General features: G+C 38.3%; 1 protein-coding gene across 4 annotated transcripts in view; it reads right to left on the bottom strand.

The window, feature by feature from the left end:
* CACNB2 (calcium channel, voltage-dependent, beta 2 subunit) overlaps window positions 1-25,326 on the bottom strand; it is a 432,395-nt gene that overhangs the window by 192,062 nt on the left and 215,007 nt on the right. Inside the window, exon 1 of one of the 4 annotated variants that reach the window (XM_010859995.1) lies at window positions 12,351-12,577. The exons of the other annotated variants lie outside the window; for them this stretch is intronic. Within the exon in view, the coding sequence (XP_010858297.1) occupies window positions 12,351-12,401 (51 nt within the window). The 5' untranslated portion in view covers window positions 12,402-12,577. Of the gene's footprint in view, window positions 1-12,350; window positions 12,578-25,326 lie in introns of those variants that run through there. 4 annotated transcript variants of the gene reach the window in all.

Raw genomic sequence — 25,326 nt, 5'->3', positions numbered from 1 at the left:
TGTTCACCTGAAACTACTGTAACATTGTTAACTGGCTATCAGTTGCTCAGTCCTGTCTGACTCTTTGTGACCCCATGAATCGCAGCACGCCAGGCCTCCCTGTCCATCACAAACTCCCGGAGTTCACTCAAACTCATGTCCATCGAGTGGGTGATGCCATCCAACCATCTCATCCTCTGTCGTCCCCTTCTCCTCCTGCCCCCAATCCCTCCCAGCATCAGGGTCTTTTCCAATGAGTCAACTCTTCGCATGAGGTGGCCAAAGTATTGGAGTTTCAGCTTTAGCATCAGTCCTTCAAATCAATACCCAGGACTGATCTCCTTTAGGATGGACTGGTTGGATCTCCTTGCAGTCCAAGGGACTCTCAAGAGTCTTCTCCAACACCACACTTCAAAAGCATCAATTCTTCAGTGCTCAGCTTTCTTTATGGTCCAACTCTCACATCCATACATGACCACTGGAAAAACCATAGCCCTGACTAGACGAAACTTTGTTGGCAAAGTAATATCTCTGCTTTTCAATATGCTATCTAGGTTGGTCATAACATTCCTTCCAAGGAGTAAGCGTCTTTTAATTTCATGGCTGCAATCACCATCTGCAGTGATTTTGGAGGACCCCAAAATAAAGTCTGACACTGTTTCCACTGTTTCCCCATCTATTTCCCATGAAGTGATGGGGCCAGATGCCATGATCTTTGTTTTCTGAATATTGAGCTTTAAGCCAACTTTTTCACTCTCCACTTTCACTTTCCTCAAGAGGCTTTTTAGCTCCTCTTCATATTCTGCCATAAGGGTGGTGTCATCTGCATATCTGAAGTTATTGATATTTCTCCCGGCAGTCTTGATTCCAGCTTGTGCTTCTTCCAGCCCAGCATTTCTCATGATGTGCTCTGCATATACGTTAAATAAGCAGGGTGACAATATACAGCCTTGACGTACTCCTTTTCCTATTTGGAACCAGTCTGTTGTTCCATGTCCAGTTCTAACTGTTGCTTCCTGACCTGCATATAGGTTTCTCAAAAGGCAGGTCAGGTGGTCTGGTATTCCCATCTCTTTCAGAATTTTCCACAGTTGATTGTGATCCACACAGTCAAAGGCTTTGGTATAGTCAATAAAGCAGAAATAGATGTTTTTCTGAAATTTTCTTGCTTTTTCTATGATCCAGCGGATGTTGGCAATTTGATCTCTGGTTCCTCTGCCTTTTCTAAAACCAACTTGAACATCAGGAAGTTCACGGTTCACATATTGCTGAAGCCTGGCTTGGAGAATTTTGAGCATTACTTTACTAGCATGTGAGATGAGTGCAATTGTGCTATACTCCTACACAAAATAAAAAGTTAAAAAAGTGGCTTGTTTTAGAGAGGGTTTTTTGAAACAGAAGTGAATTTTGAGATGATCTTTATAGTAAGCTGGTTAGGTAATTTTCATGGATTCTGCCTAATAAGCCAGGATGCAACTGGCCTTGGATTTTGTTGCTGCAAAGCCCTTTACGGCCTGATTGACTCCTGGAGGGTGGGGGAGGGTGGCAGCCTTACCTGCTACAGGACTTTCAAGGCTCAAATGTCAAGGAGAAGCCCATGAACTTGGATCCCTATTCCTAAATGAAGGCAACGGTAGTTGCCTGCTTGAGCGCTTAGAGTGCAATTATCTGAGGGAGAAAAACAAGGAAGCCGTGTGTAGCGTGCATGTGTGTGGGTGTGCGTGTGTGCACACGTGCAGCAGGCTAACCACTGGGCTACGATCTCTGTTTACATCACTATCCTCTGCATGGCCCTAGACTTGAGACATTGCTGGCTGTGCTCAGATTCATGATCATGTGTCTCCTTCACTAACCTGCTATGAAGATTAAATAAGATAATACCTAGAAAGTATTTGGCTTCATGCAACATACATGCACATTAACAAATTTCTTTAAAATCACATTTTGTTTTTTAAGTTTTTTTTAAAGATCGTTTTTTGATGTGGACCATTTTAAAACTCTTTATTGAATTTGTTCATAATATTGCTTCTGTTTTATGTTTTGGTTTTTTGGCCCAGGGGTATGTGGGATCTTAGCTCCCCAACCAGGGATAGAACCCACACCCCCTGCGTTGGAAGGTGAAGTCTTAACCACTGGACCACTAGGGAAGTCTCTAAATTGCATTTAAAAAATTGTACTAAAATAGATACAACATACAATTTGCCATTTTAGCTATTTTTCAATGTACAGTTCAGTGGCATTACGTCTATTCACATTGTTAGGCAACTGTCACAACCATCCATCTGTAGAACTGTTTTCATCATCTCAAATGGAAACTCTGTTCCCCTTAAACACTAGCCCCTCATTTTCTACTTCCTGCAGCTCCTGGCAACCACCGTTTGCACTCTGTATCTCTGTGAATCTGTTTCAGGCACCTCATATAAATGAAAGCATACAGTTATCTGCCCTTTTGTGACTCATTGCTTTTCCATAGCATAATGTTTTTGACTTTAATGGCAATATGAGTGCTGAGAGGATGCTGCTAGAATGAAAAACAGTCCCAGGAAGGCAGGTACTCTCATCTGGCTGTAGAAATTAAACAAATACATATTTTCCACCCCTGGTGGAGCAGTGGATAGGAATCTGCCTGCCAATGCAGGGGACACAGGTTTGATCCGTGGTCTGGGAAGAGTCCACATGCCGCAGAGCAACAGACCCCATGTGCCACAACTACTGAGCCTGCGCTCGAAAGCCCGTGCTCGACAGCAAGAGAAGCCGCTGCAACGAGAAGGGCTCACACCGCAAGTGGAAAGTAGTCCTCACTCTCGGCAATTAGAGAAAGCCTGCATGCAGAAATGAACACAAACCCAAAATAAAATACATACATAAAATACATATTTTCTCAACCCAAGAGCAGACAGTGCATCAGGAATGGGGAACATTTATCATTCACACAAATTATTTCTTATTATCTCTTATGAACACAGAGTTCCCTGACAACTGTCCTTTCTGGGCCTCTTTAAACAAACAACCCTCAGTGTTTCCACCAATGAGCCATTCCAGCTATGGTATCACATCTCTTAAAAAGTCATGTAGAAGTAGTCAAGTGATGGCTCTCAGGGGAGCTCTGAATCCTGTCACACTTTCCACAATGGCCTGTAAATTCCTACTCTTCCTGTGAAAGACAAAACAGAACAGGTTGGAAATCTCTTTAAAACAGAAATTTTTACTGAGCTCAGTTTCAGCTACGTAATCATCTCAGATCTTCACATTCTAGCTTACAGTGAAAAACATACATAATTTAGCTAAATCCTATTAAAGAGATGGATGACAAGCTTATTGTTCCATGGTGGCTATGCTGAACTGAATTCCATAACTTCTGAAGTTTCAACCAATCTTTTACCCTGAGAATTCTCTAAACATCTGTGCTACTTATATTCTAGAGATCTATATTTCTTTATTCTTCAGTATTTGCACGTGGTGTACATATTTTTTCTCTTGTTACATTATCTGAATAAATATTAATTTCTCCAACAACAGAGATCACATTTAAGTTTACCTGGGTCATACTCAACACACATCACTTGTATGTGATTGATATTTCTGTCACTATCATGAAGTCACTTCTTTTTCTTACGGCTATATTTGAGTGCATATGCAAACTTCTTTTTAAAAAATCCCCAAACATCAAATTATCATTAATCATTCACAGTCTACCATGGACCCTATTGTAAAATCCTTGGAAGTAGAGTGGTGAAGGATGCACAGAACTTGCTCATGTGGAACCTGGGTCTTGAAAAGTTCTACTCACATATGCATTTTTAGTGAGCACTGAAGCTTATTATTAGGGTTTCCTTGGTGGCTCAGTGGTAAAGAATTCGTCTACCAATTCAGGAGATGCGGGTTTGATCCCTGGGTCAGGAAGATCCCCTGGAGAAGGAAATGGCAATCCACTCCAGTATTCCTGACTGGGAAATCCCATGGACAGAGGAACCTGGCAGGCTACAGTTTATGGGGTCACAAAAGAGTCTGACATGACTTATCAACCAAATAAAAGCTTATTAACCTAAGTAATGAAGATGGTCATAAACCTCGATTCAAGCCCAGGAAGAATCTTGGGCTCATCAGGTTTCAAGCTGTGGAAACACCTGTGTTAGTATCAAGACAGAAGAGACCCAAAAAGGCAGCCCCCTCCTCCGCCAAAAAAAAAAAAAAGAGACCCAAGGTTAAAATACTTGACTGAACACATACTGATATTGAAAGTACATTCTTTAAACAATGGCTAGGGCTTCAAAAGAAAGACAAAACTAATAAACAGCTGTTCTGAGACACTTTAAGAATTTTGCATCACTGCTGATGGGCTGTCAGAGGCTCTCATGTTGAGCAGATGGAGAGATAAGAATGATGACTTTAATTTTATAGGTGATAAAGTGAGCCTAGAGATGTAAATCAACTGCTCCCAAACCAAGAAACCAGAGTTACCATCAAGAATAATCTTGTTCTTCTTATTTCAGTGCACTGAGCTTCCCATTGCATTCTCAAATCAAAGCCATTTTCTGTTTTTGAGTAACTAAGAAGATTAGGAGACCCAGGATGGTACAACACTAACTTTGTAAAGGAGGCACTGGTATCAGAGTGTGGGGAACCTTCTGGACTGTGGCAGATCTATTTTGCATAATGCTTGCACAATAAGGATCTTAGATATGATTAAAGGGATCAGATTTTTCTCTTTTCTGATGTCTCAAATGCCACTAACAGGTAACAAAACTGCTACATAATTGGACCGAGAGTTAAAGGCATGTAAGTAGCCTGGAGGGCTACAGTCCATGGGGTCATAGTAGTACGACACAGCTGAGCAACTGACAAAACTATAATTCAAAAAGATCCATGCACCTCTATGTTCATAGCAGCACTCTTCACAATAGCCAAGTAATGGAAACAACCTAAATGTCCATCAACAGATGAATGAATAAAGATATGGTATTTATATATATATATATATATATATAAAGGAATACTACTCAGCCATAAAAAGAATGAAATAATGCCATTTGCAGCAACAGGGATGCAACTAGAGATGATCATACTAAGTGAAATAAGTCAGAAAGAAATACCATATGATATCACTTATATATGGAATTTTAAATACGACACAAATGAACCTAGGTGTGAAATACAGACAGATTCACAGACACAGAGAACAGACCGGGCTGCCAAAGGGAGGTGGTCAAGATGGAGCAGGAGATTGGGGTTAGCAGACGTAAGCTTTTATGCATAGAATGGATAAACAACAAGGCCCGACTGCAAAGCACAGGGAACTATATAACTATATTCAATATCCTGGGATAAACCATCATGGAAAAGAATATAAAAAACAATGTATACACGTGTATAGCTGAATCTCTTTGTTGTAGGGTAGAAATGAATACAACATTATAAATCAACCATACCTCAAGAAAAATATAAAGACATGTAAGTAATCTTTGTGAGGTTCACAAAGAACATCAGATAATATTAAGGTCAAAATGATGGCATGCCCCTTACCAGGAAAGAGTATAGAGAATTCCAGTTCTCCAACCCTAGGGGAGAGGGAGAGACAGGCCCTGAATGACCACTGGAAGGGGGAGCCAAGCAGGAAACCATAAGGGTGCAGGGTCCAGAGCCGTGACAGCCCTGATGTGCAAACACAGAAAACAAAGGGCTCTGCTTACCACCCAGTTCTAGGAGGACATTAGCTGCTGCAGCTGCTGCCTGATGGTGCACCCTGGGAAGAACTCACACTGAGAAAAAGGATGAGGCCCCCTGTGCTTTGGAAAAACAGGCCCCTTAGATAGTTAGATGTATGGGGATTCCCTGGTGGCTCAGATGGTAAAGAATCTGCCTGAATGCACGAGACCAGGTTTGATCCTTGGATCAGGAAGATCCCCTGGAGGAGGAAATGACAACGCACTCCAGTATTCTTGCCTAGGAAATCCCATAGACAGAGGTTTGATCTCTGGGTTGGCAAGTTCCCCTGGAGGAGGAAATGGTAAACCACTCCAGTATCCTTGCCTGAGAAACCCCATGAACAGAGGAGCCTGGTGGGCTACAGTCCACAGGGTCGCAGTCAGACACGACTGATCGACTAACACACAACATATTTCAGGAAGAATTTTATTGAACCCAGATTCTTGCATCTTCCCATACAGAGTAAAGTGCTAAAGTCATCATCTGGAGATCCCCATTCTTTGTGACCAGAAGTAATCTTTTACCAAGATGTATTCTTAACTGCCTGCATCCTCAAGCCAAAAATCATATAGAAACCAGCTTCTCCCGTATCTCTTCAGAGTAGTTTCCTCAGAGCTACTGAGAAGCTGTCTCCCAGGCTACAGTTCTCAGTAAGGTCCCCAAATGAAACCTGAACTCACATCTCTTATGTTGTGCATTTTCCTCTAAGGCAACAAAATCATCAACAACTTGACAATCTATTGGGCTTGCTGTCCTAAATGCAAAATCTATGACCCTCAAGGTGAGACAGAATACACTTTTCATATGAACTACAATTTGAGTCAGATGTTGTCATTTTCTTATTTGTATACTAGTTTTTTACTGCTGCACAAAATAAGATATCTGAATAAAGTCAAAAGCTTTGTATTCTACTTTCTGAAATGAAGTTTTAATCCTTTGACTGGCCTAGTGTCAATTTCTAAAAAAACTGATACCCTATTGCCTAGCACTAATGTATCCTTCAGTGATATGAGGAGGGTCTCACAATATAAATATCTGATTAGTTTTTATGAAAGGAAATATTTTGATAGGTGAGACTGGATAGGGAAAAACCAACAGTTTATTCTTTACAGAGCTACTCTTACTATGTAACAAATAAAATTGATACTGCAATCTAAACACAGGAAATCTAATAAAATAATTTACACAGAGATGCAAAGAATATACAAATTTCTGATTAATACATACCTTTGCTAGTTAATCTCCTAAACAGAAATTAAAGTGATATGCTATATCATTATTTACATTTGAGGGCAATTATTAACACCTAATGTGGGGTGTATGGTGGCAAAATTAGCATATTAATAAAATTATGCTTTCACTGTCGACTGATATAATCATTTTGAAAAGAATGATTATAGCCAGAGACATAAGAACATTCAAACCCACTCACTGTGCAAATAATTCCACATCTGAGAATTTATCTCAGAGAAGTTATTTGCTGAAAACCATATGCTCAAAATTGGTGTGACAGATTTATTTATCTATAAAAGAGAAATTATGGAATTAACTAAAATTAACTAACAATAATTGACCACTCTATTTGGAAGAGTTAAGGCATCAATAAATCCACACAATGCTGTATCATTATGGGATTAAAGTGATTACAGGGACTTCCCTGGTGGTCCAGTGGCTGAGAATCCACCTTCCAATGCAGGGGACATGGGTTCAATCCCTGGTTGGAGAGCTAAGATCTCACAAGCCCCTAGGCTGCACACTGCAACTAGACAGACTCATGTGCTCCAACTAGACAAAACTTATGGGACCCAGTGCAGTGCTTCCCACCCCAAAAATGATTAGAAAGTACAGCTGAAGGCAAAAGACAGAATCCTGCAGTCTGTACCGTAGCTCCAACTAAAAAGTATGTATGCCTATGGAAAAGGAATGGGATGTGATTTCCCGAAGAAAAATATTTTACCCAAAGCAGTGAGATTCTCGCGTGTTCCTATGCACATTTCCTTTAATATTTCTTCTGTTTTTAATTCTAATAACTTCTAATTACTTTGACACAGAAAGCTCTCTTTCAAGGGTTTTCGGTTTTAACAATAAAAGTAACGTGGAAAATCTCTTTAGGATTGCAGAAAATTTTTATTTTCACACATTGTTTTATGGAGGTAAGATGCGATCAAACATTCTGGCATCTCTAGGTGACAAACCATACATTCTTGTGTTCATCCTTAAAACTGAGGGAGAGGGGGTTTCCCAACCCCAGGCCAGGGATTGGTACTTGCCTGTTAGGAACCAGGCTACACGGCAGGAGATGAGCAGCGGGCAAGTGAGTGAAACTCCTCTGTATTTACAGCTGCTCCCCATCACTCACTTTACCTCCTGAGCTCTGCCTCGTATCAGATCAGTGCAATGAATCAGTGCAATGCAAAGAAATAGAGGAAAACAATGGAATGGGAAAGACTAGAGATCTCTTCAAGAAAATTAGATTCTCATAGGAGCTCAAACTCTACTGCAAACTGTGCATGTGATGGAGCTAGGTTGCATGCTCCTTATGAGAATCAATCCCAAACCATAGTATCCTCTTCCCCCAAAGTCCATGGAAAAATTCTCTTCCATGAAAGCAGTCCCTGGTTTCCTTCAGCAGTCCCTGAGGGCTGCTGCTGTAAAGAATCCTTACAAATACTAGCCTCCAAGACTTTCTGACATTATACATCCATTTAAATACAAATTATACCTGAAAAATGGTGCAGAAATCTGTACCCTTAGATCACTGTTAGTTTTATAATATATGGGAATACAAGGGCTCCTTTCCCCCATCAAAAGTGCTTAACAGTATCAAGGTAAATAAAAAGATAAAGTAAAATTTCAAAAATTATGAGACTTCTTGGAATATTTACCCTCCAATACATTTTTTTTATTCTCACGGGCTTATTTCCATTCAGGAGCTCTGGTTATTGAACCGTTTGGAAGTTGAGCTTCTCTTGGAGAATCTTCCAATGCTAGGAGATGTTGACATATATTATACATGGACTCAAATATATGCATATAGTTTGGGAGGGTTTATACTTAGCCTCTTTGCCCCCTGGTACTGGATCCACTTAGGAGTCTCACTTCACAGGGTTGTTATTTACTTTAATCTTTCTATCTTTCTTCTAATATGCAAACAAGAAACAGCTCGTAACTTGCCCTTGCTGACTCTCCTGATACCATAGTTTGGGATCTCAGAGCTAAAGTCTTTTATTATTAGCCGCTGAAGAAAATGTAGGTGAGTATGTGCATTCCCTTAATAAGGGCAGGTGCTATGCTAAACAGTCTGTATGTACTGGGATTAAAAAAAAATCTTACAAATATCTGGAAACGCAGATACTATTATACCTATTTTTTTTTTTTTACAGATAATGAAACCAAGGCTCAGAGAAAATAAAAAAAACTTGCCACATCACAGAGTTATTAAGGGGATACTGTAGTATCCAAAATCAGATCTCACTCTATACAAACATTTGCTCTTTTTCATTGTAATCCTTCCAATTTATTTTTACGTTACAATGGAGCTGAGTTGATGAACCGTGTTATATTAGTTTCAGGTGTACAGTAAAGTGAATAATTTATACACACATACATATATATATATCCCCACTCTTTTTTAGATTCTTTTCTCATGTATGTCATTACAGAGTATTGAGCAGAGTTCCAAACACTTGCTCTTCATCACAGTCAGATAAAGCTGAAATCACGGGTAACAGAACTAAATAAATGGAAAGACCTGTATAAATCTGAGAGATCATTTTTATTTGGAGGACGGAAAGGAGACAGAGGGAGTGACGACTATCTTGGTCTAAAAATAATGGCACATGTTGCTGTCATAAAGGATATTATGTTAAAGAAACTGACAGTGCAATAATACCAGAATTCATAAAGAGATAAGAAGTATACTTAATACTAGTCAGAGGCATATTTTTTTGCCCTTGGCAATGAAAAAGTAATTACTTCTACCAAACTGCATTGGTTTACTCATTTTATTTTAATGTAAGATGAGTATTAAATGTATAATTTCCAAATGTGCTTTTTTATGCATTTACGGTTTGCAGTAACTTCAGAATGTACAAGTGATATAAAAACTGAAATCATACTTGATTAGAACAAAAATAAAGGCCACAGAGCTTATTCAACATCCTAAAAAATTATTCTATAATACATATACATATACATATATGTTTAAAAGTCCTCTCCCATTTATTTTATTGTATGAATTGAAAGAAAAGTTTCTGTCATTGGGGAACTTTGGGAATGACTAGATGAAAGTGTTAAATGGGAACAGAATAAAGTCTTTATTTATTCAAGTTTTGTTTAGTCGCTAAGTCATATCCAACTCTTTGCGACCCCATGGACTGTAGCCCACCAGGCTCCTCTGTCCATGGGATTTCCGAGGCAAGAATAATGGAGTGGGTTGCCATTTCCTTCTCCAGGGGATCCTACTGACCCAGGGATCAAATCCATGTCTCCTGCTTTGGTAGGCAGATTCTTTACTGCTGAGCCACCTGGGAAGATCTTATTCAAGTACAGTTAACTTAAAATACTATACTAATTTCAAGTGTACAACACAGTGATTCAATATATTTATATATTACACATCATACAAAGTTATTATAAAATATTGACTAAATTCCCTGTGCTATTTTATCTCTGTGACTTATTTATTTTATAATTGGAAGTTAATACCTCTTAATCCTCTAAAGTCTTTGTAAAGATTTATTTTTAATCTATAACCATTAAAACAAAAATCCATGTATTTATCAGCCCTATTCAAACACAAGTGTTAGTTAAAATGAGGAGTGACTAGGCATTAGGAAATAAAACTCTAGGATTGGGAGAGAGGAAGCATCTTAAAAGGGTAAACATGCTTGTACAGATTCTCCATAAGACTTCAAGATAGAGATAAGATTAACTAACAGATAAATTATTCAAGTAATTATTCTAGCATCACATAGACTGACATTCCAACTTTTAGAACTATAATATTTTTTTTCACCCAATTTCATGGATGAAAATATTCCAAATGATCAGTGGAATAGATTTGGCAGTTTTGATGCTTGGCAATTTGGGTTATAATTATAATTTTTTGAATTTATAACAGAATTCCTCGGCAGAAACTACTACTTTAGCAGCTTTGAGTGTCTGATGATGTTCTTAAAAAGCAGGCAAGTTTATGGAAAATGATGATTCCAGATGTCTTTCAAAACAAACAGGTATTGAACAATCTGAATTAAAATGGGTGGCACTTGAAAAACTAAAAAACATGTGAAGTATCCAACACCTAGAAATCCTTTATAATTAGTGTATACACTGCCAGCCATGTCAGAGCCTAAGAAATATAACTCAAGTGTACAAAGTCTAACGAGAGCCAACACAAGCAAGGAAAACTGTGTCTCTGGAAAATTTCAAGTGAAATGCATTTTATATATACATATATGTATATAATGGATAAACAACAAGGTCGTACTGTACAGCAGAGGGAACTATATTCAGCATCCTGTGATAAACCATAATGGAAAAAGCATATGAAAAAGAATGTGTATTTATATATATATACACACAAAAACTGTGTGTGTGTGTGTATGTATATATGTATGTGTGTATATATATATATATTAAAAACTGGCTTGGGTCTAAAGCAGAAATTAACACAACACTGTGAATCAGCTATATGTCACTAAAATAAATTAAAAAAAAATAAAATGAAGCATAATAAAAGATCACTGAAATCCAGTAAGTTAAGCAAAGCATCTTAGTGCCTGTGCTACACTTCTGTATGTTCCAACCCAAAACAAATGATTTCCAAACTACAGGTGTTTCTTTGCAAGTATTTTTTTTTTCCCTCTGTGAAATTAAATATAGCACAGGTTGGCACAATTAGAAACAAAAGCGGCAACCTAGAAAGAATTTTTTGACAAGCTCTACTTCATTGATTCTATAATGATATTTTCATGACCTATTGCACAGATATCTCTAACCTGATGAATTTCACATGATACAATTCACATTTGGGTTCTAGAATTATTTACTTACTTTCCCAAAGCCTTCCCAGGAAGGGGACTAGTATAATATGCTCTTTACTTTAAAGGTTCTAAACTAAATCCAAAGACCCAAATACCACATCCTTGTGAGGTAAAGCTCTCTGCTTAAATATTTCAAACATTAGACTCTCATTTTTGAACTTCATTAAATATAAAAAAAAATCTTTTAATGTGACAAACGGCAATCAAATCTTAAATTGCAACCACATAGGATGTCACATTATTCTGATTTACACAGAAAAGCCTCAGAAGCAGCTCAGTGGCTGGGCTGTCCCTCAAGTGACAAGTGACTGCCTACAGCTGGAAAAAGCATTTTCATTTTCCACCAAATTTCTCCGCCTCCCTCTCTCTCTCTCCCCGGCTACTAAATCGATCTCACTAAGATACACTTTTTACAACCCAATTCCAGTCTTCCTGGCTTCCACTCCATGGACACTGAGGTAGTCACACTGTGAATGCCAGCATTTCTGGCTAGATAAGAAAAGCTTTGGAAAAGCAAAGCCACCGAGTGATTTTTGCTTGAGCTCCTTTACAAAGCGCTACATCCCTGTTTTCCTGCAACCACACCGTGCATCTGGCCTGCCTCCCTGCCCGCAAGCTTACCCCAGGAAGAAGGCACTTAGTTTGAGGAGACATGAGGCGTCTGTCAAACATAGCAGCCCAGCTCCAAGTGGGCCCAGCTCTCCAGAGGCCTTCACAGGAGCAAGAACTCAGTAACAAAGCTCCGGGCAGCCAAGTCTTGTTTTGCTGACCAGCATTGCAACAGCTTTCCTTTTTCCTCGCTGGCTTGCGGGGTGTGCTGTCTTGGCCAGGGTGACTTTCGAAAGTTCCTCAGATTACAACAGTGCTCTCTGTTCCAGAACCACTTAGGCGGCCAGAGGAGTCCATCAGAGTCAATTAACTAACGCAAGTGGGAGGGCCTTTTTCTCCTCTGAAAGACGTCAGCTGGCTTGGAATTGAGAAGCCTGCAAACTTGTTAAAGCCAAGTCATGTTTCATGAAGATCAGACGCATGCCTTCAGGCAGCCCTGTTCGAATCGGCACTTAGACACTGTCTTCACTAGAGAACTACAGGTTGCAGAACTGTTTCCCTTCAAGGAAATGAGTGGAACTGAAGAGAGTCTGGAGTAAAAGGAACATTCTACTTCCGCCCAGTGGAGAAATATTTCCTCTCTTCCCACCTCAGAAAGTGGTATCTTCCTTTTAATTTTTTTTTTTTTTTTTTAACGTGGACCATTTTTAAAGTCTATTGAATTTGTTACACCACTGCTTCCATTGTTTATCTTCTGGTTTTTTGGCCATGAGGCATGTGGGATCTTAGTTCCCAGACCAGGGGTCAAACCCTCATCCCCTGCATTGGAAGACCAAGTCTTAACTACTGGACCGCCAGGGAACTCCTGGTATCTTCCTTTTGTGGTTACCTTTCACATTCTTAATGTATATGAAAAATATAATTTTTTTTTCACAGTCAAGTAAGTATCACTTGGATACATTCAGTTTCAATCTGAAAACTTTTCATCAAAAGATTTCCTTCAAAAGTGAAATCGTAACCACAATACAGTGAGAACATTTACAAAGCGTGCAACAAAGGATTACCAGCCAGAAAATAGAAAGAACTCCTATAAGTCAATAAATAAAATACCCGCAATCTTAAAAAATATGGGGGAAAAAAAACCATGAAGAGATAAATCATTGAGAGAAAATCCTAATGGCTAATAAACACGATAAAATGCTTGACTTCACTACTAATCAGGAGTACAAATTAAATTCACAATTTATCATTTCAAACTCAGTAGAGTGGAAACATTTAACATCTTAAAATTCCAGATCTTGGACAGGATGTCAAGCAGTGATTGGCAAATTATGACCGGGTTCCAAATCTATCCAGCTGTCTGTTTTGCATAACCCACATGCTAAGACTGTGTTCTATATTTTTAAATGGTTCAAGAAAATCAAAAGAAGAATTGTATTTGGGAACATATGAAAATGATACGAAGTTCAAATTCCAGTGTCCTTGGGTAACGTTTATTAGAACACGGTCAGGCTCATTCACTTATGAACTCTCCATGGCTGATTTTGTGTGACAACAGCAGAGTTGAGTAGCTGTGACACAGATCATGTAGCTTATCAAGGCTTAAAGCTCTCCTACTAAGGGGACTTCCTGATAGTCCAGTGGCTAAGACTCCATGCTCCCAATGTAGAGCATATGGGTTTGATCCCTGGTTAGGGAGCTAGATCCCACATGCTGCCACTAAGAACTTGCATGTTGCAACTAAGACTGGCACAACCAAATACATTAATTTTTTAAAAAGCTTTCCTATTCAGTCCTTCACAGAGTTTTGCCAATCCCTGATGCAGAGCCACCAGACTTTTATGCATTGTTGGTGTGAGTATAAATTGGTATAGTCATGCAAAAGACTTCGTAGAATGTCATAGGAGGTAGATGTGCAGGCCCACTAATGGGCACTCCATTCCTCAATATGCACCCAGAGAAACGCTCACACAAGTACACAGGGAGACGTAGGTCCAGAATGTCCCTAGCAACACAAGGGTTATAGTAAAAAGTGGAAACCAACCTCAGTGTGTCTCAAGAGGAAAGTGTGTTAACACAGTTGTAGATGGTATTCAGCACTAAAAGTGACTGAATTCTAAGTACACAGATCACTCTCCACAAACATAAGGCGGAGAGAAAAGAGCAAGTTGCAGGACCTTAATACCTTAAGAACCTGTGATGTGATTTGTACAGGGTTTGAAAATGTGCAAAAATACCATTAATTGGGTTGGCCAAAAAACTCACTTGGGTTTTTCTATAAGATGTTACCAAAAAACCCAAGTGAACTTTTTGGCCAACCTAATACTTTATGGATGAGCCACAAATATAAAGATAAATATGAAAATAAGTACCAAACCCAGAAGAGTGGTTCCATCTGGACAGGGGGACATTTGGAGGGCTGATGGGGGCAGGGGCAGCTCTATGAGTGATATTTTCTCTCTTAAACTAGGTTGGATCTGCACCCTGGTCATTATATTGCTGTCTGCGTTATTTTGTATTCTGAAAAAGTTCATAATAAAGAAATGAATTAGGAAAAAGAGTGAAAAGAATCATGATACAACAAGGGCCAGATTATTATAGAGATGTTAAAATCATAGATAGGATAGGATATGATCTTTGTTAGTAAGGAAAAGATAAAAAATAGCCTGATATTTTTTTCACATTAATTACTCCACTGTTAAAAATATTTAGGAGAAATGTTGAAAGGGGGGGACTTCCCCATTGGTCCAGTGGTTAAGAATCCTTCTTCCAATGCAGGGGACTTGGGTTCTATTCCTGGTCAGAGAACTAAAATCCCACATGCTGTGGGGCAACTAAGCTGGAATGCCACAACTAGAGAACTCACCCACGGCAATGAAGACTCAGCACAGCCAAAATTAAAAAAAAAAGTTGTAAGGCAACATATGAATTCTATTTATAGTGGCTGCATCTGGATAGTGGTTTTGAGCATGGTTATTTTCTCTCCTCTTTAAAAAATTTAGTAGTTTTAAAACTTTCTACAATAGGTTTTTATTACTTTTCCAACCTTAAAAAAAAGTTTTAAGTATTTAACAGTCAACCAAGGATTATCTAACTTTCTAGGGAAATTAGAAACTTGAGTAGTTACTATGGATTGGGATATTTTATGTCTCTGTGAGGGCAGATATTAACACGTAGGAAACTGACAGAAATGCAAATGAACTTGTCCAGAAGTGAATTTGTCTACTGCTAATGATTTCTGCATAAAAGATAAACACCTTGAATTTTTATTTCTTTGCCCTGCACAGCATTAACCAGTTTTGTATCTAATTTAACAATCTTAGCCCAGTATTTTTTCTTTCAATAGCTATAAGTACCCTGTCTCTCCCATAACCCTTTAAATGGACTTTACCGTCCTGCTGGTTCCCTCAATGAATGTCAAAAACACCGTCAGCTCATATTCATTCTCTATTTGTTTGCGAGAAACAATCTAAAATTTTTTGATGCCAGTCCAGGTTCAATGCACGATACTGATATGCTTGGGGCTAGTGCACTGGGACGACCCAGTGGGATGGTATGGGGAGGGAGGAGGGAGGAGGGTTCAGGATGGGGAACACATGTATACCTGTGGCGGATTCATTTTGATATTTGGCAAAACTAATACAATTATGTAAAGTTTAAAAATAAAATAAAATTAAAAAAAATAAAATTTTTTGGAAATTATACTTGGACACCAGTTTTCAATTTGAAACAGTTTATTTTCTGACAGTGGCAAACACGATGGCTTGCTTTCCAAATCTGGCCCCATATTAGTATATCGTGCCACTAAAATGCCACTACAATGGAAAAATATTTAATGAATACTGATGCCAGGCAAGCAAAAGACAAGTGGCGTTTGAATAAGAGGAAGGTAAAGTATGGAAATTCTGAATGAGGCATACAAGGATTTCAAAGTCTTTCTAAGCACTGATAAACTTTCTAATGCTAAGCAGCAGTATTTTCTTATAGCATTCTTTTCACACACTAACTCGGATTTCTTTTTCTTGCTTTCAAAATGGGATTAAGGGGTATTTTCTTGTAATCTCTGGGAAGACGATGAAGAGAGAAGATGAGGAAGAGAGATTAGGGAAGAAGTTCAAGTGGCAATGACAGACTATTGAGAATGAAAAAACAGGCCTGGAGATAATTAAGGCAAAAATTAACAGGAGTCACTGAGAATTTCTTTGGTTATAATGCATTTTCATTGTTGGGTACTGGAAAATATAAAAGGAACCAAACAATAAAAAAATAAAAACACCACCACCACACCATCCTTGCCACCCCTCAGGTTCCCAATCTTTGAAAAGGAGGTTAGATTCCTTTTCAAAGATAATGTTCAGGATTACATAAAACATTGAGTCTGTATCTGACATAATCAGAAATGCAAAATAAATATTCGTTTTTCTTGCTATAAGTCAATGGTTCTCAACTGGGAGTGATTTCACCCCTCAGGGGACATTTAGCAATGACTAAGAAACATTTTTTATTGCCACATAGGGGGTGGTACGGATGGAAGCCAAGGATGTGACAATGCCCGGGTCACCCCCAACAACAAAGATTTATCCAGCTCAATGTGGCAATCGTGCTGAGTTTGGGTAACGTGAAGGTGCCCTCTGCATCAATGCCATGGATGGGAAGGACTTTAAATTATAACCCAAGACATGATGTGAGATTCCATTCGTTCTATCAGGTTGCCTAAATGGGGTAGGGGAAGGGACAGGAGAAGAGACGGCTGTGCGTGCGGCAGCTCCAGAACAGCTCCTGGGAGCTCAGCCAAGTGCCTGGTTATTCTATGATTCTCTATGAGAGGAGCCCCCAGAGATGACTGAAGTTGCTTGGTGTCAGATTTCAGATGGAAGGCCCTGAAGTTTCTGCAGTCCTAACTGGCACGCATACCTCTAACACTGTGCCTTCCAGTCTCCTTCCACTGCACCCCCAACTTGACCTCCAAGTCTTTGCTACACTGTGAAAAAAGCTTAATGAAAATGACATTTTAACCAGAGAACTCCTTGAGTGCTATTTTTATAACCAAAGAGGCACACTTGCTAATCTGCCAAGAGAAGGGTTCTTTTTATTGCTGTATTTGTATTCCCAATTGTTACTGCCTGTCTAGGTAAACAGAAAAGCCTTGGAGGATGGCTTCGGTTGCACCAAATCCTCTTTCTGAGACAACTTTCCCATGTGTTGTTTTAAACTTTAAAACAGCAGCAGACCTTTCTGGATGAGGAGGTAGTGGCAAAAGGATAAATATGTTTTGTTGCCAGGAGACAAAAAAAAACCAACCCAGAATTCTAGAGGTCACATATTTCAAATGGCCACTCCAGACTTCAAAGTCCAGACTGTTTACCTAACCAGCAAGGATTGTGAAAAAAAAAAATTCCCTTGATCACACCCCAGTTTAGAGTTTATGCCTTCAATAGCATTGTCTTTGATTACAAAAGGCCATGATATGTGTACAAATATGGATAATTATGGCATGCATTAACCAGACAGTGAATCATAATAGCAAAACAAATCTCTAACATGTGTGGATACTCTAAGCCTCACATGTGTTTTTTGTAAATAACAGCCAAACACATGGTTTTCTCAATAAGTAAAAATAGGAAACAATTCCAAATGTCATAGTAAACAAAAACTGAAAAACAAAAACAAGAAAAATCACATCCACAACTGAGTTTTCCTTCCGTCTAAGTTGCTACTAATGAGTTTTTAAAAATATTTATTGGAATATAGTTGTGTTACTAATAAATTTTATTTATTTATTTTACTTCATGGGACAATTCTAACAGAGCTATTGGTTACTGACAGAGAAGAAGGTAAGCAAGAGGAAAGCAATTTTGTTCCAAAACTATACTATTTAACCCAAATAGTGGTACTACTGAATTTCCTTTTTCAGATTTTATTCTTCTAAGTCCCAATTCATATAAATGCCAATGAAAGGAAAATCTTCATTTAAATCAGAGCCACTCAAATAAAGGTCCTCTCTTTTTATTTCATAAAAGATTTAGCAGTGAGAACTCACCTGGCTTCTCACCCTTTTTTTCTCTTTGATAAAATAGCTGTCTTTTTCCATATCGTAGACTTTATCACTAGTTAAGAATTTACATTGGCTAAACAACTTCCTTTTAGAGATGTGTTAATTTCTTTTTTTTTTTATTTTTAAACTTTACAAAATTGTATTAGTTTTGCCAAATATCAAAATGAATCCGCCACAGAGATGTGTTAATTTCAAACATATGACAACCAACTGACTACAAAAACCGAAAGGGACTCTCTCCTGCAGCACCCATCTTCCTGTTTGCCTTGTGACTAGATAAGATATACTTGAAAATATCTTTGAGTATTGTTATTAATGAGAAGCCCCAGTAACTTTAAGTCAAAGCTGCCACTTTGAACAATTCTAGGAATAATGGAAGGGAAGAGGATGTTTTGAGGGCCCTCTGATCTCTTTACACCCTCTGACCTCTTTATACCCTCATAGGTGTGTTCCATTGTAAATTTGACCTTGAAAAGATGTAGTTTGTAATTTTTTGGTACTTGCAATCTGCATTTAATATTGTAAACCTCTCTTTCCATTTCATTAAATGTCTTCCCATGGTTAAAGATGAAAGAAAAGCTGCTGGCATTATTTACGATAGCCAAGACATGGAAGCAACATAAGCACATATCAACAGGGGAATGGATAAAGAAGATGTGATATGTATATAGAATGGAATATTACTCAGCTATTAAAAAGGATGAAATAATGCCATGTGCAGTAACACAGATGGACTTGGAGGGTGTTACGCTAAGTGAAGTGAGACAGCAAAAGACAAATACTATATGATCTCACTTATGTGTGGAATACAAAAAATAAAAAAAAATAGCGATACAACACAAAAGAAGCAGACTGAGAGATAGAGGAAAAAAAAAAAAAAGTGGTTACCAGTGGTGGGGCATTACAGGGATGAGGGAGCTGGAGGTACAGACTATTGGGTGTAAGACAGGCTCAAAGATGAATTGTACAACATGAGGAACACAGCCAATATTTTATAACAATTGCAAATGGAAATTAGCCTTTAAAATGTATAAAAATTAAAAGAAATTAAACAGGGAAAAAAGAAAAATGGCTATCGTAGTTGAATGGATCTATGTAAGTCAATGTATTATATTTAATGTTTCAATATTTCCCTTCAATACAACTGTCTTTGTATTATTTGCTGTGAGGTGTGTCCTGGGGGATTAGGAAGGTTACATTACATGTTGGTTTTCTTCCCTACTGTTTTGAGATACCCCCTCTGGTCTCATTTCCCAATCCTCTTTCCCCAGGCTTTCTTTGTCTTGCTATCTTATGGATTTTCCCCCTGAAATTTCTACTTCTCACCTGTGTTAAAGGAATGATTACTTCCCACTCCTGGAACCCCTTCTTTCAGTTTCTGTGAGGTGTGGTCCAAAATATTCAAGCCTCTGAGTTCCAGGCTCTTGGACTGATGCCAACTAGACACCTCCCCACGTTGATGAGTCTTTTCAAGAGTCTTACTTGCTTCTAAAAGAACTACTGATTCTTCCCCTACATGGGCAGTCTCGCACATTAGGATGAAAAGAACCTGGAGCCCCTCCTGTGATCCAGACCAAAAACTCATAAGCGAGTCCTGTCCACCCTGGCAGCCAATCTTCATTACCTGTCTCTTGACTTCCTTAGAGAGAATCCCTGATTCATGGCAGGGTTGCTGTCTGATCCCCAGAGAGAAGCCAAAGTGGTCTCCTTTTTTTAAAGCATGGATTTGCTTCTCTCCCTCTGCTGCTTAAAAATCTCCTAGTAGCTTCTCATTTCAACTGATAAAACCATAGTGTTCATGGCTTGGTGAGAATGGGCTTCTGGCCACATCCCTGTCCTCAGGGCCCCTCACTCTGCCCTTTCCCTGCCACAGTGCTGCCACCCTGGCCTTCCTTCTGTCCACAGACCACGCCAAGCACGTGCCTGTGTCAGGGCTCTGTACTTGCTCTGCAGCTGCTCAGAAAGCTTTCCCTGTTGACATGAGCCTGGCTGCCTCCGTCTTACATCACTCAAGTCTCACTTCAAAACTCCTCTCTTTGAAGAAGCCTCCAACCTCTGGGACTGAGTTGCAACTGCTAACTATCACTTTACCTTATTTGATTTTCTTTAGAGTAATTGCAATAGTTGAGGGCATCTTATACAATGATTTTTACACCATGTTGGCCTTCGCACTGGGATAAGGGTAGAATTTATAGCTCATCAACCACGCTAGTTTCAGCTTTAATGTCCCCACCATGAACATGCTCTCTTAATGTTGTTAGAGTCACCACCCGGTCCACAGTCCAGTAAAACCTGGATTTACAGTCAGGAAAATGAAGAGTACACTAGACTCAGAGTCAGGAGAACTGGGTTTCCACTCTGCTGCCATGAACTGACTGGTTAGGTGACTTGTGCAAGAAGTCAGAGTCTTTCAATGCAAAAAGAGGTTTTTCAACTAGTCACTCAAATTAGAGGTTAATCACTTTGTCCCACTGTTAACAATTCTAAAACTATTATTTTAGTAAACATGTTCAATGAAAAAGTCTTTATGTAATACTCTCAGAGCTGCTAATGATAATCTCTAGGGTATTCACAATAGGATAAAAAAATTAGTTGGAATAACTAGTATTTGATTGGTTAATTTAATTTTCATCTAGTTTTTATTTAAACTAAAGCCGTTGCCATTTTCAGTAGTCATGTATGGATGTGAGAGTTGCACTCTAAAGAAGGCTGAGGGTTGAAGAATTGATGCTTTTCAACTGTGGTGTTGGTGAAGATTCTTGAGAGTCCCTTGGTCTGCAAGGAGATGAAACCAGTCAATCCTAAAGGAAATCAACCCTGAATATTCATTGGAAGAACTGATGCTGAAGCTCCAATACTTTGGCCACCTGATGCAATGAGCTGACTCATTAGAAAAGACCCTGTTGCTGGGAAAGATTGAGGGCAGGAGGAGAAGGGGATGACAAAGGATGAGATGGTTGGATGGCATCACTGACTCAATGGACATGAGTTTGAGCAAGCTCCGGGAGATGGGTAAATGACAGGGAAGCCTGGTGTGCTGCAGTCCATGGGGTTGCAAAGAGTCGGACAACGCTGACTGAACAACAACAAAGCTGTTGCCACAGTGAATCCTGAAAGGAGTATACCTGATACCTAATTACATTTGCATTCGATTATATAATATATACCCATATGGAGCCTGTCAAACATTTTAAGTATTAAATAATGTTATTTTAATGACTAATTTATGTCATCATTAAAAAGAACCTGGAATTCTTTTAAAATTCCAGTTTTACTGTATATAATTGATGTATATAAAATTGTAAGATATTCATATTGTACATCTTGGTGATTTGACAAACACATACTTTTTAATTGAAATATAGTCAACATGCAATATTATGTTATTTTAAGGTATTCTATATAGTGATTTGACATTTATATATTATGAAATGGTGACCACCACAATAAGTCTAGTAACTATCTGTCCCCATATAAAGTTATTATAATCTTACTGACCATATTCCTCATGGTGTATTTTACATCCTCGTGGCCTACTCATAATTGGAGATTTGTACTTCTTAATTCCCTTCATCTATTTCCCCAGCCCCTATTCCCACCCCCTGATAACCACTGGTTTGCTCTCTGTATTTAGTCTGGTTTTGTTTTGTTTTTCAGATCTCACATAGCAACGCCATCATACAGTATTTATTTTCCTCTGCCTGACTTATTTCACTTAGTATAGTATCTTCTAATTTATCCAGCCATCATGTCACACATGGCAAGATTTTATTTCTTATGGCAGAGCACTATTCATTGTACATACACCCATATCTTCTTGATCCATTCATCTATTGATGGAGACTTAGGCTGCACATAGATGTTCAATGCAGCGCTATTCATAAGAGCCAAGATATACACCATTCAATACATTGTGAAAGGATTTCCTCCAAGTTGATTGATTATTATCTCTCATATTTACCTCTTTTTTTTGGAAGGGCATGAGAACATTTATGTCCTACTCGCTGAAGAAATTTCAATTATACATTACAGTGTTTTCAACTATAGTCACCATGATTACATTAGAATCTAGATCTTATTCATCTTAGAGCTGAAAATTTGTACCCTTTCATCCTATTATCCCATCCCTCAGCCCCTGGCAACTACCACTCTACTCTCTATGAACCTCTACATTTTAAAAGCACAAATTTATGAATTCAGTACAATAAAATAAACAAAACATATCTGGAGTAAACAATGAATTCAGGATAAAGGTACTACAAAAAATATATAGGAAAAAGAATGTATATATGTGTATAACTGAGTCACTTTGATGTACAGCAGAAATTAACACAACACTGTAAATCAACTATACTTAAATGAATGATAAGACTGCTAAAATAAGATTAAGAACTTAAATGAATAGTTCTTACCATGTGATTTCATTTTACTAGTTCTCCAGTGAAGTAGAGAAACTAATCCTACCTTCTGGACGTAAATTCATGTCAATCACAAAAATGTAATTGTTTACTCCCTGATTTTGACTACAAACATATATTTTTAAAACTTATATTTCCCCCACTCCATTATTTTTATAGTAAGAGATGACTTAGGAGAACCATCTCCAAGAAAAAAATATATTCCAATCACGTTTAAAAAACATGATAGGCAAGATTAATTATTTGCTTTTTTTGAAAAGAAAAACTTGAGACTATTTGTTTTGTTTGTGGAACTCTGGGATGTATTACAAGCAGAAACCTTCATGTTTTAAAATGTGATGAACAACTGCTTTGGACTTTATTTGGGCAAACTTTTCTTTCTCCTGAGTGTTTATCATTCTCTTTAGTAACATGGTTGTGTATCCATATCAACAGTATTTATTTCTAAATGGCTCAGAATACACACATTTAATCTGAATGTATCCTAGACCACAGCTGAGTGAAGAAAAGATCAGAAAGGCAATCAAACACAAAAATAAAATCCTTACAAGCGAATGAAAAAGCACAGCGATCTACCACAAGTGAAAACTGGAAAACATTTCTATGTGTGGATTAGGAGTCTTGACTGCTTTCAAGATGCACATTCTTCCAGTCAGTGGTTCTCAAAGTGGCATCTGAGGACCCTGAGACTATACCTCAGAAAGTCTGTGAAGTCAAAACTGTCCTCTGAATATCAAATGAAAAACTAGAGATACTGTAAAAATAAGTGTTGGGGAGATGTGAAAAATTTTATATGTCTTTATTCTAAATATCAAATGAGATCATATACCACAAACCTCCAGCCTAGGGTCTGGTTTGTACATGCAGGTCAGAGCCCTGCAGCTTGCCTAACTCCAAATAATAGAGAATTCATTTCATTGTACCCCAGATCTTGGTCTACTTCAATGTAAGGCGTCTCTTGAGGATAAATGTCTTAGTGTGAAATACTAATACAGACTGGCCTTTTTTTTTTAAATTATAGTTGACTGACAATACTGTGTTAGTTTCAGGTATACAACATAGTGATTCAGTTAATTTTTTTCTGATTATATTCCATCATAGATTATTACAAGGTACTGAATATAACTCCCTGTGTTCTATAGTAAAACCTTGTTGCTTATCTATTTTACGTATAGCAGTTTATAGCTGTTAATCCCATACTCTCTATTTGTCCCTCCTTCCCCCCCTTTTGGTAACCATAAGTTTGTTTTCCATGTTTGTGAGTCTGTTTCTGTTTTGACTATAGATCCATCTGTATTATTTTTTAGATTCCACATGTAAGTGATAAAATATTGTGCTTGTCTAACTTTGCCTGACTTACTTCACTAAGTATAATATTCTCTAGGTCCGCCCATGTTGCTACAAATGGCATTATTTCATTTTTTTCTTATGATTTACATATTTATAAATAATATATATTTATATGGCTTCCCCAGTGACTCAGTGATAAAAAATCAGTCTGCAATGCAGGAGACATGGGTTAAATCCCTGGGTTGGGAAGATCCCCTGGAGAAGGAAATGGAGCCCACTCCAGTATTCTTGCATGGAAAATCCCATGGACAGAGGAGCCTGGCAGGCTACAGTCCATAGGGTCACAAAAGAGTTAGACATGACTGAGTGACTAAAGAACAATACACACACCCACAAACACACACACCACATCTTCATAAGCCATTCATCTGTTGATGGGCACTTGAATTGTTTCCATGTCTTAGCTATTGTAAATAATGTTGCAGTGAATATTGGAGTGCAAATATCTTTTCAAATTAGAGGGTGGTTTTTTTTTCAGGATATACACTCCGTTTAAATTAGGGTGGCAGAATGAGCTGTTTCTTAAAGTCCCAGTCTTTGATATGTTTTGAGACCTAGTTAGCAGAACTCCTTAAGCATTGTGTGTAGACCAACCACGTAAGTATGACTTAAGTATTTTCAAGTATAATAGTGGTTAGCCTGTGAGAAATATAGATTTAAGGGCCTAGATCTGATAGATAGAGTGCCTGATGAACTATGGAATGAGGTTCGTGACATTCTACAGGAGACAGGGATCAAGACCATTCCCATGGAAAAGAAATGCAAAAAAGCAAAATGGCTGTCTGGGGAGGACTTACAAATAGCTGTGAAAAGAGGAGAAGTGAAAAGCAAAGGAGAAAAGGAAAGATATAAACATCTGAATGCAGAGTTCCAAAGAATAGCAAGAAGAGATAAGAAAGCCTTCTTCAGCGATCAATGCAAAGAAATACAGGAAAACAACAGAATGGAAAAGACTAGAGATCTCTTCAAGAAAATTAGAGATATCAAGAGAACGTTTCATGCAAAGATGGGCTCAATAAAGGACAGAAATGGTATGGACCTAACAGAAGCAGAAGATATTAAGAAGAGATGGCAAGAATACACAGAAGAACTGTACAAAAAAGATCTTCACGACCCAGATAATCATGATGGTGTGATCACTGACCTAGAGCCAGATATCCTGGAATGTGAAGTCAAGTGGGCCTTAGAAAGCATCACTACAAACAAGGCTAGTGGAGGTGATGGA

The sequence above is a fragment of the Bison bison genome, unplaced genomic scaffold (assembly GCF_000754665.1).
Source record: "Bison bison bison isolate TAMUID 2011002044 unplaced genomic scaffold, Bison_UMD1.0 scf7180017864461, whole genome shotgun sequence".
Lineage (NCBI taxonomy): Eukaryota > Metazoa > Chordata > Mammalia > Artiodactyla > Bovidae > Bison > Bison bison.
Note: the sequence above shows the minus strand (reverse complement) of the source record. Positions and strands in the feature narration are given on the sequence as shown.